Below are 15,904 nucleotides of genomic sequence, written 5' to 3'. Positions count from 1 at the left end.
CTAGGAACCCTCCCAGAACAAATCCTTAACTATGTAAAAGAGAGCAATTCTGGGTGCTTTCTCCTGGGGACAGCCCGCTTTACAGCTTCAGTTCTGGCTTCCCTGGTGATTGGCCCAAGGCCCAGCATGGCTTTTGTATCAGTTGATTCCAAGTGTGAAGTTTCTCTGGGGTTTCCTTGGAAAGAAGGTTCTTTGTAGCATTCCTCTTCTGTGTCTGTTATTGGTCGAGGTTTCCTCTGCATTAGTTATCTATTATTTCGACTATGTCTGATTTCTGTTTTCCAGGACTTTCTAAAATATCTTGATATGTTGATGGTGGACCTTGTTTTTTTTTTTTTTTCTTTTTCTCGTGTCTGTCATTTCTGTGGGATTTAGAGACCAAAGAGGTGAGGTACACATGATGGCTCCATCAACACCTTGAACTTCCCAGATGTCTAGTATTTTTTCTATTTCGGGACCAGGTTTCAGTAAATTCTTTCAGGGGACGAACTTATTTGCACTTCCTCTGGTTTGTGTTAGAACTTGAAAGGCTTTTTTTTTTTTTTTAAGTTTTGTGTTAGTGTTAATAATAATGAAATCATTGATATCTCATTGCTCTCTGTCTGCATGTGTGAATGACACTGTTGCATGACAACTACATTTATAGGCCACCACAAAGTGTTGCTTGCATAAGGCCAGTTAGTGATGCAAAATTCACTTTAAAAATTGAACATAATTTCATTTGACATGTGTAAATGTCACTTTTTGTCATATGTATTTGTATTTTATTTGCCAGGTAACTGAATATTGTCACCTGCCTTTTTCAGCACCCAGATCAACTAGAAATAAAAAAAAGTAATAACTTTTCATGCACACATAGTACTCCATTAATGTATCTTAAAATTATTTCTTAATTACTATCAGAAACAAATGAATGGTTCAGCATTTAAAAAAATTTGTTTCAGGAAGGAGAAAACATTTTCTATTTGGCAGTTGAAGATATAGAAACAGACACGGAGCTTCTGATTGGCTACCTGGATAGTGACATGGAGGCCGAGGAGGAAGAACAGCAAATTATGACAGTCATCAAAGAAGGGGATGTTGAAAATTCTAGAAGACAATCAACAGCGGGCAGAAAAGGTATTGCATCTTTAATTGGTGATCTGGGAGAAGAAAAGTTGTAGAAAAAAGTGTAGTTTAAACTGTGGTTGAATTATAGTTGCCTTGTAATATGGCATTCTCAAATAAAGTTAGTTTTTGTCAAAATTATTCTCGAGGGTATCCTGTGGTGGACTCATCTTTGTTACAGCAGGAAAAGTATTTTGGGAGTGGGTGATGGATGTACCCTATAGGACTGCCTAGGCCGCAGGCAGGGCTGCATTGCTAGGGCAGCTCCCGGCTCTCACTGCTCTCACTGGCGCATTGGGGTAATGAGTAGTGAGGATTTTTATAGTCTTGCCATAGCTCTGCCACTAATCAGTCTTGTAACGTTGGGCAAGTTGCTGACTTTCTGAGACTTTACTTTCTCATCTGCATATAGGAAAAGGTGAGAGTGGAGGTGAGGTACACAAGAGAGCCTGCTGGATCCAAAGGGGATTGATTCCTCTTGTTTGGGATCTTTTGGGAACCTGCAGCTTCTTGGCATCTCTTTCTGTTCTGATCACAGAAGCCTGGAGGATTGCTAGGTTGCCCTAGTGTGGTTACCAAAAACTTTCAGTGACCGTAGGTCAGACCTTCCTCAGTCAATACTGCAGCCACTTGCTTGTTAACTGCCAGGGAATAATCAATTATTATTGGCCTTGTTTCTATTATGTTGTGTTTTACTCCTAAGGGAAATTTAAGGGATATATGAATGATGCTATAGGTATTCACATTTTGTAATAGGCCTCGTCTTTATCCTTTCAGGCTGTTATAACAAAATACTTTAGACTAGATACTTGGTAAGCAGCAGAAATTTATTGCTTACGTTTCTGGAGCCTAGGAAGTCTATCAGGGTGCCAGCAGATTTGGTGTCTGGTGAGGGCCCGTTTCTAATTAGATAGCACCTTCTAGCTGTGTCCTCATGTGACAGAAGGGACAAGCAAGCTCTCTTGGGCTTCTTTTACAAGGGCATTAAGCCCATACATGAGGACACAGTGCTCATAACCTAATCATCTCCTAAAGGGCCCACCTCTTAATACAATTCCATTGCGGTTTCAGTTTCAACATATGAATTTTGGGGATTCACAAACATTCAGACCATAGCAGGCTGATACTTACTATACAGTACTTTTCCATTTTGTGTAGCAAAGCCACTTCAGAAGTGATACTGGTTTCATTAGTCAAAGTGGTAGTATGCTTTTCCTGTACTTTTTCTGTTCTAACTGCATGTTATTGGCTGAGAAAGTGTGAACATTCTGTCACCATTGCCAGCTTATGCTTCTGTTTCTTTATTTTAGTTGAATTATTTAAGGGGAAGATAAGGACAGGCTTATATGCATTATGCTATTTGGAATATCATATTTTGGGTGATGGGAATTATTTCTGTGTTATTCTGTGTTTTCTTTGTTTTCGTATTTTATTTTTTCCCTGTTGTCCCCAGGGCAAGTTATTTTATCCATTATTTTAATTTAAAAATAAGTAATCTACTTACCTATTACTGCCCTGACTTCTGCTTTAGTTATTAAAATACCAGTTTTCATTATCTTTGTAAAAAGAATCAACAGAAACTTAAACAGAATTTTTTAAACGCATGAACCAAGCACTTGCATTGTGGCTATTTTGGTTTTTTTTAAATTTTATTTTATTATTATTATACTTTAAGTTTTAGGGTACATGTGCACAATGTGCAGGTTTGTTACATATGTATACATGTGCCATGGCTATTTTTATTTTAGAATTCTTAGTTTTATTTAGAAAAGCAAAGAAACAAAATAAAAACAAACAGCAAAAGAAACAAGCCACCCAAATGTCTAACAATGAAGAGTTTGGTTAAATAAATTGTGGTACTTTAAGTTTAAAAATATGCCAACATTTGACTTGAGAAGATGTTAAATGGGAAAACATATAAAATTGTATATAAAGTATGATCCCAAATTTACCTCTTCTTAGACTGCGCATAAAATATGTATGCACTAAAGGCAAGTCAGGCTTGCCAGTAATATTATGACAGTTGTCTCTTCCTGATGGGATTATTGGTGTTTTTTATTTTCTGCATTTTCTAAGTCTAATTTTATTTTATAATCAGAAACAAATGTGTAATTTAAATAGCACGCTGAGAAATTTGGTCAGACCTGCACCAGTCTATATGGGACCGTGTAGCATAATTCACTCTACTAGCTTAATCAGCACTGTTTTTATGACCTTGGTCTTTTTTCACATGTATGTGAGATTCTCCTTGGTAATTCAATATAGTTTGCATCAGTTGGATTTTTCTCCTTGTGAAGGTAAAAATGAGCTAAAAATGACCAATTTCAGGAATAGCTTTTGTTTTCTAATTTAACATTTTGATCTGAAAAGTTAACATTATAGGATGAATTAAATAAGGAATTTGACTTTGTATTAATTTGGTGAAATACAAGTGATTTTGAAAATAATGTATTTCTCTCTAGTAACACTTGCTATTATTTTTTGTGGCCAAATACTATTAATATTTATAGTGATAATAAGAATTTATTCATATGGTATCATTAAGCACAATTAATTAATTAATTTAAAATGAGAGCAAAACTGAGCATTTCTTGGCTCTGAATTTTTGTCTCATGAATATGTTTCCTTGTGAATGTGCAGATCGCCTTGGCTGTAAAGAGGACTATGCTTGTCCTCAATGTGAATCGAGTTTTACCAGTGAGGATATTCTTGCTGAGCATCTCCAGACATTGCACCAGAAACCCACAGAGGAGAAAGAATTTAAGTGCAAAAACTGTGGGAAGAAATTCCCAGTTAAGCAGGCTTTGCAAAGACAGTGCGTATATTAAAGAAATATCTTTAAAATTATAAGCTAACACAGTTTATTCCATTCAGCTTAACTCATAGTTTTTAACCTGTGTGTGTGTGTGTGTGTGCACACGCGCACGCGCATGTTTGTGTGTGAATGAGAGATTAAGCATTTTACATTGGTATTGTCATTAACTCTTCTTAGTATAGTATGTTGATTATTAAAATATTCAAATTATGGATTTTAACACATAAACACTGTTTATGGTAATTAGTTTTTGTCCATTTATTAATTTGCCATTATGTATCAAGCTTACTGGTTTAATCTGAAATTCAGATATGCCTAATTTAGTTACTCCTTTGAGGTAACAGACTTTTAGTTGTCTACGTTTTATATTCCTTCTGGAATCTGTTAAAAAAAACGTTTAAGAAATGGGGAGTTCAAAGTATAAAGAATTCCTGGACATTTTGGGAAGCACTGTTTATTTGAGAGCAACTTTGGAGGAATAATTTAAAGATGCATAGGTCCCAGATATAACAATATGATTAATTAGATGATCCCACACATAGCTCTGTACCCTTTTTTATTTTAACAATTTATATTAACAACATAAAATTATCTTTATTTAAATATTTTACAGGATCAGAAATTGTTAAAAGTGAGAAAGTAGGTATATGCATTTGTAAAGTTTTATTTTTTTACTCATTAAAGTTTGTAATTTTAATCAGATAATTGAATTTAAGTAATTTAAAAGCATATTTACATATTGGATGCAACTGTAGACTCTCATTGTGTTGAAGCCAATGACTTCCAATATGAAAGTAATGTAAATTGTCCCATCTCATCAACATATGTCTTTCTCTCTTCTCTTATGTGCTCCCATCCTGCCATTTACTTTCTTTCTCCAACCTTAGCTTCTCATTTTAACAGAATGTTACCTTACTTATGAGCAAGAAATCTTTAACATAGGTTTTAATGTTACATTTTTACATTTTTGTGTTTCATTGAACTAAAATTCTGAAATATGCTACATTTCATACTAAGACTGTATGAATATTATTATATGCATCAACTTTTGCTTATAAAAATTGAGATGAAAATTGTGCTTAAAACTTAATAAATGTTCAGAATATCAAAACTTTTAAAATAGCAGGATACTACATATTTAGAAATTCTATTGTACGTTCTTAAAAAACAAGCAAGGACTATATGCTTTTAAATAAATAGATGTTAAGTTGCATTCTGGTTAGCTTTTATTGCATTTAGTATTATATATTTATACAAAAGACACTGCTGAGCAAGAGCTTATAGTTAAGGTACTGCTAAAAATTTAAAAAGGCAAAAGACAATGAAAAAAGGGATCACGAACATGACTTTGTTCAGAGTTAGTGTAGTTTCATTTTTGTCTTAGAGTTCCAGTTTTTGTTTTCTTTTCTTTCTCTTTTTCCTATTTCCCTTTAGTGTTCTTCAGTGCACAGCGAAAAGCAGTCTGAAGGAGTCTTCGCGAAGTTTTCAGTGCTCTGTTTGCAATTCTTCCTTCAGTTCAGCATCGAGGTTTTGTGTCTGAGTTATGAAATGGCTGTTATATAATTGTGGGTCATTTTTTGCATGCATACTTTCATGCTTCTTAGTAATTCAGTTTCACGTACCTACAGAATTTAAATGCTTTTCTTCTTACCTGCATAGGTAATGCATGGAATGACCCCGAAACTCTACTAGGGAGCATGTATTACAAAATCTTGCTGATGTTTGAGTTTTATAGGTATGTCTTCACCATTTCTTCCTGTTCCGCTTTGCTGGTTGTCTTGTAGTTTTGAGCAGCACCAGGAGACTTGCCGGGGGGATGCCAGGTTTGTGTGCAAGGCTGACAGCTGTGGAAAGAGGCTGAAGAGCAAGGATGCCCTGAAAAGACACCAGGAAAATGTCCACACTGGTGAGGAGTCGTTGGAGGGTCGTTTCCGAAGGGGCTTCCTTTCCCCAGGCTGCAGCGATCTGTTTTTAATTCTCACTCTTGAGGAGAGAGCTGGCTTTTCCATTGTGTTTCACACAGATGTGGAGCGCTGGCAGTGGATTTTTTTCTTTCACTGAACACTATTTCTTTCTCAGGTTGAATTTAGCAGCATTTGTTCTTTTTCTCATTTCTGAATTAATTATAACTGTAAGCCTTAGTTAAAGTCTAGTTATGTTTGGGTGGTCAGATGCATTAAGAATTAATATTTTTAAGTAACAATTTTAAATGTTTTGGCATGTGACATTTCTTTTATAAATTGTTAAAATTTATCATTATTAAGTGATGTCCTTCTGCCTTATTATTTTTACAGTAAAAATCCAACTTGTGAAAATACTTACAGTTCTCCTAAGTTAGAGAAAATTGCTAACACATTTTGACATTGGAATTGAATATGTATGGATTAACAAAACAAATATTATTTGAATTCCATCTAATAGCTAGCTAAACAATAAAACAAATATAAAATTTGACTGTCTTTTAGATTTATCTGCTTAGCACATGGTATACTGTCAGTAAATATATTTTGGCTTAGGGATTAAATCTATTGCAGTGAGTTGAACAGATGGCTGTATTGTCTCAGTTAACTTTTTACTTCTTGTCTTTTTACCTCCATAGACTTCCTCCTTAAAGGAGGTTGAGATGTATGAAACCCTGTGTGTTCTTCTCTTCATATTCTTTGTTCATGTGTTTATTTTTGCCCTTGACTTCTGGGAAATGGGTGGCTATGTGTCTCTGGATGTGGGGGAAAGTGGATTTCTTTTCTCCCTTCAGTTGTTTATTCTTATATTCAGGAGAAGATGATAATCTGCACCCAGCATCTGTATCCTGTATTTGTTCATTATCCAAAAAGTATTAACTTTAATAATAATACAGTTATAGAGGCTAGCGTGAACAACTGCTAGCTGCGACTTTGCATCATTGGTTTGGGCTGCATATTAAGTGCAACCTATGGTGAAAGCTCTGTGTGGTGGAAGTAGGGCCTTGTGAAATGCACCTCCAGCTTGGTGCCCTTTACTAGGCTTTTACAGTGTTCTGGTTTCTTTCTTTCCTTTTGAAGAATACACAGCTGACTTAGGGAAGATGGATTTTTTTCTGAATTCAGCTTACTGGGATCTTCCCTATGATTGCAAAAGGCAAGCATAACTTTTTGATAGACTTGCCTTCGTAGTTTTTTGATTTTCAATGCTGTTCTAGTTAAAATGCTATTCTTAATTTTCTTCATCTATGTCTGCAATATATTGTAATAGAACTTTCATGTCAGTTTTAAAGTTTAAGTTTGCTGAACTAAGTAAAAAACCAGATGCATACGAAACTCTGGAAACTTGCATTCTTATTACTGGGCATGTGGTCTTCAGGCTGTGCTATAAGCACAATGTCTTTGAGGCTTCTTGTAGTTGGCCTTGCATATTGTAATATTATTAATTCTGGAAATTTATGGTGATTTTGTAGGAAATAATTCATAAAAGGAAATCTTGTTTTATATATATATTTTTTTAAATTTGTGGACCATATAAAGTGTAAAATCTTGCTGTATTTTAGCTAACGGTTACTATGCCATATGTTTTGCTGGAGTTGGTACATGATGTCATTCTCTCATTCACAGTATGTCTCTTGCTTCTCCCCTTTCCTCCATGGGCTGCACAGGCATTCGAGGAAAGAATATTCCCTATTGGAGATAGCAAGCAAAGCAGCTCTCATATACATGGTTGTAGAATCCTTTATTATAGAAAGGCAAAGGCACTCAAAGAAAGAGATCTTTGATGGCAAATGTTTTTTTGTTAAGGTGATATGAATTGAGGATGATGATTAGAGAGAAGCTGAATTTTTCAATATGAATCACATTTTTCCATAGCAACCATAACATGGGTAGGTAGGTTCTCAGACCAGCTCCTAGAAGCATACTTAGCTCACAGCGTGTTGAAAGTTGAGTACTTAAGTGATTGTGTATTCAGTACAGTTGTATTAATTTCCTCACATGGCCTACTGGTATAAGTAATGTGTTCCTAAATGTTTTTGAAAGTTTTAGTCTGAAAGTCAAATATCAGATTTACCTAAATAGGAAAGTTAAGACAGTATAACATCTAGTTATGGCTTTGCAGGTGCTGTTATCCATGAGCCTAGGGGAGCTGGTAGAGTGGTGAGGCTCCTCACAGTTACTTAAGGGGAAACAGAGTGAAGGGGCTAAGCTCCTCCATCACTTCCCATCTTTCCCTTTTGCTTAGATTCCATGGTTGCTGACAAAGAGACTTTGCATTAATGGGAGATAACATTTATCTACATTCTCAGATGAATAGTCATACATTTTTCCTGTGTGTCTTCTCAGAGGAGCTAGGATTCTTCTAGGGTGAAAAAGAGGAGAAGCCATTAAAAGGAGAGAGAAGACTGAAGATTGGGGATGAGGGTTTGATGTATACCCTTTGATACCTGCAGGCAGAGTTGTGGCAGGAGTGCAGGGGTAAAGTGAGAGTGGTGGGTGGAGAAATCTGTTTCTTTCTCTCCTCTCTCCTCCTCAGACCCATCCAGTGGGAAGGAGTAGGGCCTAGTATCAAGGAGTAGTTGCTATGAGGGCTAGGACAGGGCAATAAAGGATTATTGGTGGAAGATGGACCATCCCAACTAGTAGGACCTGGAAAAGAGGGAATATTCTTTCTGAATGGTGCCTCATGTATGATATGTTTAGGAAATTGATGACCAAATATATGCTATCAGATATTCATTTTGCCTGGGAGAATTTTCTCCTTTAGTAGCCATGTTACTTTTCAATCACTGAGAAGCATTTTCTTGGCTATCATATTTAGCCTGCCAAAAACTGCATTAAATGGAATAGGCATCTTGAATAATAAGACAAAAATTCATATTTGCCATTTGAAAGTATATTTCTTTCATAAATGCAGTCCTATAATAAAACGAAATCATTTTGTAATATTGATTTTACTTGTTTTAGATTTGCTTCAAAATACAGAGAAGTGGGGGAGTGGATGGGATTGAGGTTGAGGCAGGAATGGTCATGGTGAGTCATTGTTGGGGCCAGGTGATGGATAGATGGTGATTCATTATACTATATGCTTACTTTTTGTATATTTGAAATAAAGCAATTAAAAGTTGAAAACATATTTTATGGTTATTCATTGTGGTGCATTTGACATTATTATATCACATTTAATAATGTTTGATTGCCTCTTCATTTCTATAACAACTGTGAAATTTGAAATATGAAATGAGCTACTGTAAACATAATCACTACATAAGAAGACAGAATCTGGCTTTGAGTAATAGTATGAATTGCCAATATATTGTTTTATTGTACTTTATTTCTTAACATTAACTTGATAAGCATATACTTAAAGATTTTATAAAACTCTAGTGCTGGAAAGAATAATCTATAAATTCTATCTTAAAAAACCCAGCTGATTAAATAAAATATTCTGTTGAAATGTAAAAGAATTAACACAATCACTTTATGAATTAATAAATTTAGTTTTTTCTTTTACAAACACATTTGGTTAATTTTAATTTTGATTTGAATTCCTTGTGGATATATCACTTTCTCTTTTAATACTATACAGTATTAGTACATGGAAAAGTGAAAGGCCTGTTTTATATATGTAGAAAGGTGGTATATGAAGCTGTGAAGATGTCTCAAATTTAAAAAGAAAGCATTTACACAGAATGGGAGAAAATATTTGCAAACTACCCATCTGACAAGTGATTAATAACCAGAATATATAAAGTGCTCAAACAACTCAATAGGAAAAAAATCAAATAATCTAATGAAAACATGAAGAAAATATCTGACTAGACATTTTTCAAAAGAAGACAAATGGCCAACAGGTATATGAAAAAATGTTCAGCAAAATTAATCATCAGAAAAAAATGCGAATCAAAACTACAGTGAGATATCATCTCACCCTAGTTAAAATGGCTTCTATCCAAAAGACAGGCAATAACGAATGCTGGAGAGGATGTGGAGAAAGGGGAATGCTTGTACACTGTTGGTGGGAATGCAAATTAGTATAGCCTCTTTGGATAATGGTATGGTGGTTACTCAAAAGACTGAAGATAGAGCTAGCAATTCCACTGGTAGATATATACCCCAGTGAAAGGAAATCAGTATATTGAAGAGATATCTGCACTCCCATGTTTATTGCAGCACTATTCACAATAGCCAATATTTGGAATCAACCTAAGTGTCCATCAATGAGAGAATGGGTAAAGGTAATTTTCTTAAGTGAAGTAAGCCAGGCACAGATGCACAAATTTCACATGTGCTCACTTATATATGGAAGCTAAAATTAAAACTATTAAACTCATGAAGATAGAGAATAGAATGATGGTTACCAGAGGCTGGGAAGGGTAGCGGGGAGGGGGTGAATAAAATGGGATAGTTAATAGGTGTAAAAATATAGTTAGAATGAATACGATCTATTATTTGATAGCACAACAGGGTGACTATAGTCAACATAACTTATTGTATATTTAAAAATAAAAGAATAGAATTGGAATGTTTCTAACACAAATGATAGATGCTTGAGGTGATAGGTACCCCAATTACCCTGATGTGATTATTACACATTGCATGCCTATATTGAAACATCACATGTACCCGAAAAATACATACACCTATTATGTACCCATAGTAATAAAAATTATGAAAAGGTATATAAGCTTCTGCATTCTCTTGGGAGCTTGGGTCTTTATTCTGAAGGCTCCCCTATATACATGTCAATTAATTTGTATGTCTTTTCTCTAATTAAAAATAATTAAAAAGATTTAAAATATAACTTACTCTTTAAGTTTAATGAATATATCTACAACACTGAATTGTTTAGAATTCTAAATTATGAAGATGAACTTACATATCGCCTGAAAACACTATTTGTTGTTCCTCTTAATAGTCTCATTTAAATCATCATGGTATTTTATTTCTATTTTAGGAGATCCTAAGAAAAAGCTTATATGTTCAGTGTGCAATAAAAAGTGTTCTTCAGCATCAAGCCTACAGGAACATAGAAAGGTCAGTAAGATAAAAATTCATCACAGTTTAATATCTATCTTTAATAATTTTAATGTTTTATAGTAAGTATAAAAGTTACCAAGTTATTTTGATGTGAAAAGATAATCTGAAAAATCAATGGCAATTATTAACTCTAACAACATTAGCAACCATTTAATATAATTTGTAATGAAATAGAATTAAATGGAGTTTTAATTTTTGCTCTTGTTATGACAAGGTCCAATATATTCATACTATATTTTATTATTATAACAAAGATGTAAATGATCATTCTTAATTTCACATATTGTTTATTTTAGCATAGCTACGAGCATGAGATATTTTCTTTACAAAAGAGGAGATGGTATTCATGAAAATAAAATTTTACTTTTGTTATGGTTTGTAAAATGAATTTTTATCTCTGTTTATATATAGATGTATTACAAAGTAATTTGACAGGACTTAAAATTTATATGATTTTTAATCCAGTAGCTCCAACCATGTGCTGTGGGTTTAACTTATAACATGTGAGGCAGCTAAATTATTGTGTTGATATGTCTGAGGTTATATCTTGTATGTTTAGTGATTTTGATCCTTAAGGAGAAATAATAGGACAAGCACCAGACCAGGAATCAGGGTAGTGGGTTTCTTTTTCTATCACTAACCTTCCATGTAACATTAGGCCTTTCTTCTCCCATTTATAAAATGGGACACTGAATTGATAAGTATTCTCTTGTTTGTTTGTTCTCTATATACCATGAAACTACTTTTTTTTTTTTTTGGTTTTCAGTTTTCAAGTGGCAGTCTTATTAGATTGTTTAGAGATATGGCATGCTTTATGAATTTGTGTGTCCTCCTTGTGCAGAGGCCATGCTAATCTTCTTTGTTACATTCCAATTTTGGTGCTGCTAAAATGAGCACTGAGATTACTTTTAAAAGAAAAATTTTGTGCAGAATGCCAATCCAGAGGACCCTTTTATAGGTCTTTTTTCCTCCTTCCCCCTCACCCTTATGGCTTCTGAAGCAGAACCCTTATGGCTGAAGCAGTTCGTCTTCTGAAGAGACAAAACAATTAAGTCTACTGGAATAGATCTCTTCTAAGCATCCTCTTTTATAATTCTATGATTTATTTTTCTGACCCATTTAAATCTTAGAGGTTGAAATTTAAGCTATTTTACCAAATAGAGCAATGGTTCCCAACCTTCTTGGTACTAGGGACCGTTTTCCTGGAAGACAAGTTTTCCAAGGACCAGGGGGCGGGGGAGGAGGTTTTAGGATGATTCAAGCACATTACATTTATTGTGTACTTTATTTCTATTATTATTACATTAAAATGTATAATGAAATAATTATAAAACTCACCATAATATAGAATCAGTGAGAGCCCTGAGCCTGTTCTCTTGTAGCTAGATGGTCCCATCTGGGGGTGATGGGAGACAGTGACAGATCATCAAGCATCAGACACTCCTATGCGATGGTAATGGAATACAGAAACTATAACTCATGCCTCCTGAGTGGTCTTTGCAGAATGTTAATAAGTTGCTAGCTCAATGCAGCCCTTCCTCCATTTCAGTCATAGTCCTTCACTATTCAGCCTTTCCGAATCCATAGTCAACTTTTATTGACTCCAATTGGAACTTTTCTTATAGTTGAGAATGTCTAATGTCTAATAGAGTTAGGTTGCAGTATTTCACCTTGCCAGTAGATGATGCTATATGACAATGCCAAATTATACTATAGGCTAGTATCTTAAATTACTATTTATTATCTCCTATAATGATAAGGTATATTATGATTCTTCTTGAAAATAATTTGGGAGGTCAAATTTTAAAATATTACCCTCCAAATTAATTTGGTGCACTGTAAATTTTATAAAATCTCATAAAAATATACTTTATTTAGCATTTGGCATAATTAAACAGTATTGCTTGTCATTTTCACTTTAAATATGATCTTTTTATTAAGCATTTTTTTGTTTTTTTTAAAAGTATTTTTTTATTATACTTTAAGTTCTAGGGAACATGTGCACAATGTGCAGGTTTGTTACATAGGTATACATGGGCCATGTTGTTGTGCTGCACCCATTGACTTGTCATTTACATTAGGTATATCTCCTAATGCTATCCCTCCCCCCTCCCCTCACCCCACGACAGGCCCTGGTGTGTGATGTTCCCCACCCTGTGTCCAAGTGTTCTCATTTTTCAGTTCCCACCTATGAGTGAGAACATGCAGTGTTTGGTTTTTTGTCCTTGCGATAATGAGAGGTGACAGTGTGCTGGCAGCCCTCGCAGCCTTCGCTCGATCTTGGTGCCTCCTCGGCCCTTGGCACCCATTCTGGCCATGCTTGAGGAGCCTTTCAGCCCACTGCTGCACTGTGGGAGCCCCCTTCTGGGCTGGACAAGGCCAGAGCCGGCTCCCTCAGCTTGCTGGGAGGTGTGGAGGGAGAGGGCCAGGCGGGAACCGGGGCTGCCTGTGGCGCTTGCGGGCCAGCGTGAGTTCCAGGTGGGTGTGGGCCAGGTGGGCCCCTCACTTGAAGCGGCCGGCCAGCCCGCAAACCCTGGGCAGTGAGGGACTTAGCACCTGGGCCAGCAGCTGCTGTGCTCAATTTCTCGCAGGGCCTTAGCTACCTCCCCATAGGGGAGGGCATGGGACCTGCAGCCCACCATGCCTGAGCCTCCCCACTGCCGTGGGCTCCTGCGCAGCCCGAGCCTCTCAGGAGGAGTGCCTCCCCCTGCTTCATGGCACCTGGTCCCATCGACCACCCAAGGGCTGAGGAGTGTGGGCACACAGCGCGGGACTGGCAGGCAGCTCCACCTGTGGCCCCAGTGTGGGATCCACTGGGTGAAGCCAGCTGGGCTCCTGAGTCTGGTGGGGACTTGGAGAACCTTTATGTCTAGCTAAGGGATTGTAAATACACCAATCGGTACTCTGTATCTAGCTCAAGGTTTATAAACACACCAATCAGCACCCTGTGTCTAGCTCAGGGTTTGTGAATGCACCAATCAACACTCTGTATCTAGCTAATGGGGACGTGGAGAACTTTTGTGTCCACACTCTGTATCTAGCTAATCTAGTGGGGAGGTGGAGAACTGTTGTCTCTAGCTCAGGGATTGTGAATGCGCCAATCAGCACCCTGTCAAAACGGACCAATCAGCTCTCTGTAAAATGGACCAATCAGCAGGATGTGGGTAGGGCCAGATAAGAGAATAAAAGCAGGCTGCCCCAGCCAGCAGTGGCAACCCGCTCAGGTCCCCTTCCACACTGTGGAATCTTTGTTCTTTTGCTCTTTGCAATAAGTCTTCCTGCTGCTCACTCTTTGGGTCCACACTGCCTTTATGAGCTGTAACACTCACTGCAAAGGTCTGCAGCTTCTCTCCTGAGGCCAGTGAGACCGTGAACCCACCGGGAGGAGCGAACAACTCCAGATGTGCCGCCTTTAAGAACTGTAACACTCACCGCGAAGGTCTGCAGCTTCACTCCTGAAGCCAGCGAGACCATGAACCCACCAGAAGGAAGAAACTCCAAACACATCCGAACCTCAGAAGGAACAAACTCCGGACACACCGCCTTTAAGAACTGTAACACTCACTGCGAGGGTCTGCGGCTTCATTCTTGAAGTCAGTGAGACCAAGAACCCACCAATTCCGGACACATAGTTTGCTGACAGTGATGGTTTCCAGCTTCATCCATGTCCCTACAAAGGACATGAACTCATCCTTTTTTATGGGCTGTGTAGTATTCCATGGTGTATATGTGCCACATTTTCTTAATCCAGTCTGTCATCGATGGACATTTGGGTTGGTTCCATGTCTTTGCTATTGTGAATAGTGTTGCAGTAAACATACGTGTGCATGTGTCTTTATAGCAGCATGATTTATATTCCTTTGGGTATAACCCAGTAATGGTATATACCCATATATGGCTGGGTCAAATGGTATTTCTAGTTCTAGCTCCCGGAGGAATCACCACACTGTCTTCCACAATGGTTGAACTAGTTTACAGTCCCACCAACAGTGTGAAAGTGTTCCTATTTCTCCACATCCTCTCCAGTGCCTGTTGTTCCCTGACTTTTTAGTGATTGCCATTCTAACTGGTGTGAGATGGTATCTCATTGTGGTTGTGATTTGCATTTCTCTGATGGCCAGTGTTGATGAGCATTTTTTCATGTGTCTGTTGGCTACATAAATCTCTTCTTTCGAGAAGTGTCTGTTATATCCTTCGCCCACTTTTTGATGGGGTTGTTTGTTTTTTTTCTTGTAACTTTGTTTGAATTCTTTGTAGATTCTGGATATTAGCCCTTTGTCAGATGAGTAGATTGCAAAAATTTTCTCCCATTCTGTAGGTTGCCTGTTCGCTCTGATGGTAGTTTCTTTTGCTGTGCAGAAGCTCTTTAGTTTAATTAGATCCCATTTGTCCATTTTGGCTTTTGTTGCCATTGCTTTTGGTGTTTTGGAGATGAAGTCCTTGCCCATGCCTATGTCCTGAATGGTATTGTCTGGGTTTTCTTCTAGGGTTTTTATGGTTTTAGGTCTAACATTTAAGTCTTTAATCCATCTTGAATTAATTTTTGTATAGGGTGTAAGGAAGGGATCCAGTTTCAGCTTTCTACCTATGGCTAGCCAGTTTTCCCAGCACCATTTATTAAATAGGGAATCCTTTCCCCATTTCTTGTCTTTGTCAGGTTTGTCAAAAATCAGATGGTTGTAGATGTGTGGTATTATTTCTGAGGCCTCTGTTCTGTTCCATTGGTCTATAGATCTGTTTTTGTACCAGTACCATGCTGTTTTGGTTACTGTAGCCTTGTACTATAGTTTGAAGTCAGGTAGGGTGATGCCTCCAGCTTTGTTCTTTTTGCTTAGCATTGTATTGGCAATGTGGGCTCTTTTTTAGTTCCATATGAACTTTCAAGTAGTTTTTTCCAATTCTGTGAAGAAAGTCATTAGTAGCTTGATAGGGATGGCATTGAATCTAGAAATTACCTTGGGCAGTATGGCCATTTTCACAA

General features: G+C 36.9%; 1 protein-coding gene and 1 pseudogene across 7 annotated transcripts in view; one reads left to right on the top strand and one right to left on the bottom strand.

Annotated features, from left to right (window-relative positions):
* The window catches only part of PRDM5 (PR/SET domain 5), a 236,345-nt gene that overhangs the window by 106,230 nt on the left and 114,211 nt on the right, over positions 1-15,904 (top strand). For 4 of the 7 annotated variants that reach the window (XR_010156344.1, XM_001151366.6, XM_009448210.4 and 1 more), the window contains exons 4-8: positions 945-1,119; positions 3,748-3,922; positions 5,357-5,449; positions 5,707-5,828; positions 10,841-10,920. Coding sequence is in view for 6 of the 7 variants with exons in the window: in XM_001151366.6 (XP_001151366.1) it covers positions 945-1,119; positions 3,748-3,922; positions 5,357-5,449; positions 5,707-5,828; positions 10,841-10,920 (645 nt within the window). In the remaining variant the exon portion in view is untranslated. The remainder of the gene's footprint in view (positions 1-944; positions 1,120-3,747; positions 3,923-5,356; positions 5,450-5,706; positions 5,829-10,840; positions 10,921-15,904) is intronic. The other 3 variants (XM_009448212.4, XM_054683350.2, XM_003310461.6) reach the window with 1 other exon arrangement.
* On the bottom strand, positions 11,720-11,820 carry LOC112209054 (U6 spliceosomal RNA; annotated as a pseudogene).

Source organism: Pan troglodytes, chromosome 3, assembly GCF_028858775.2.
Source record: "Pan troglodytes isolate AG18354 chromosome 3, NHGRI_mPanTro3-v2.0_pri, whole genome shotgun sequence".
NCBI lineage: Eukaryota > Metazoa > Chordata > Mammalia > Primates > Hominidae > Pan > Pan troglodytes.
Note: the sequence above shows the minus strand (reverse complement) of the source record. Positions and strands in the feature narration are given on the sequence as shown.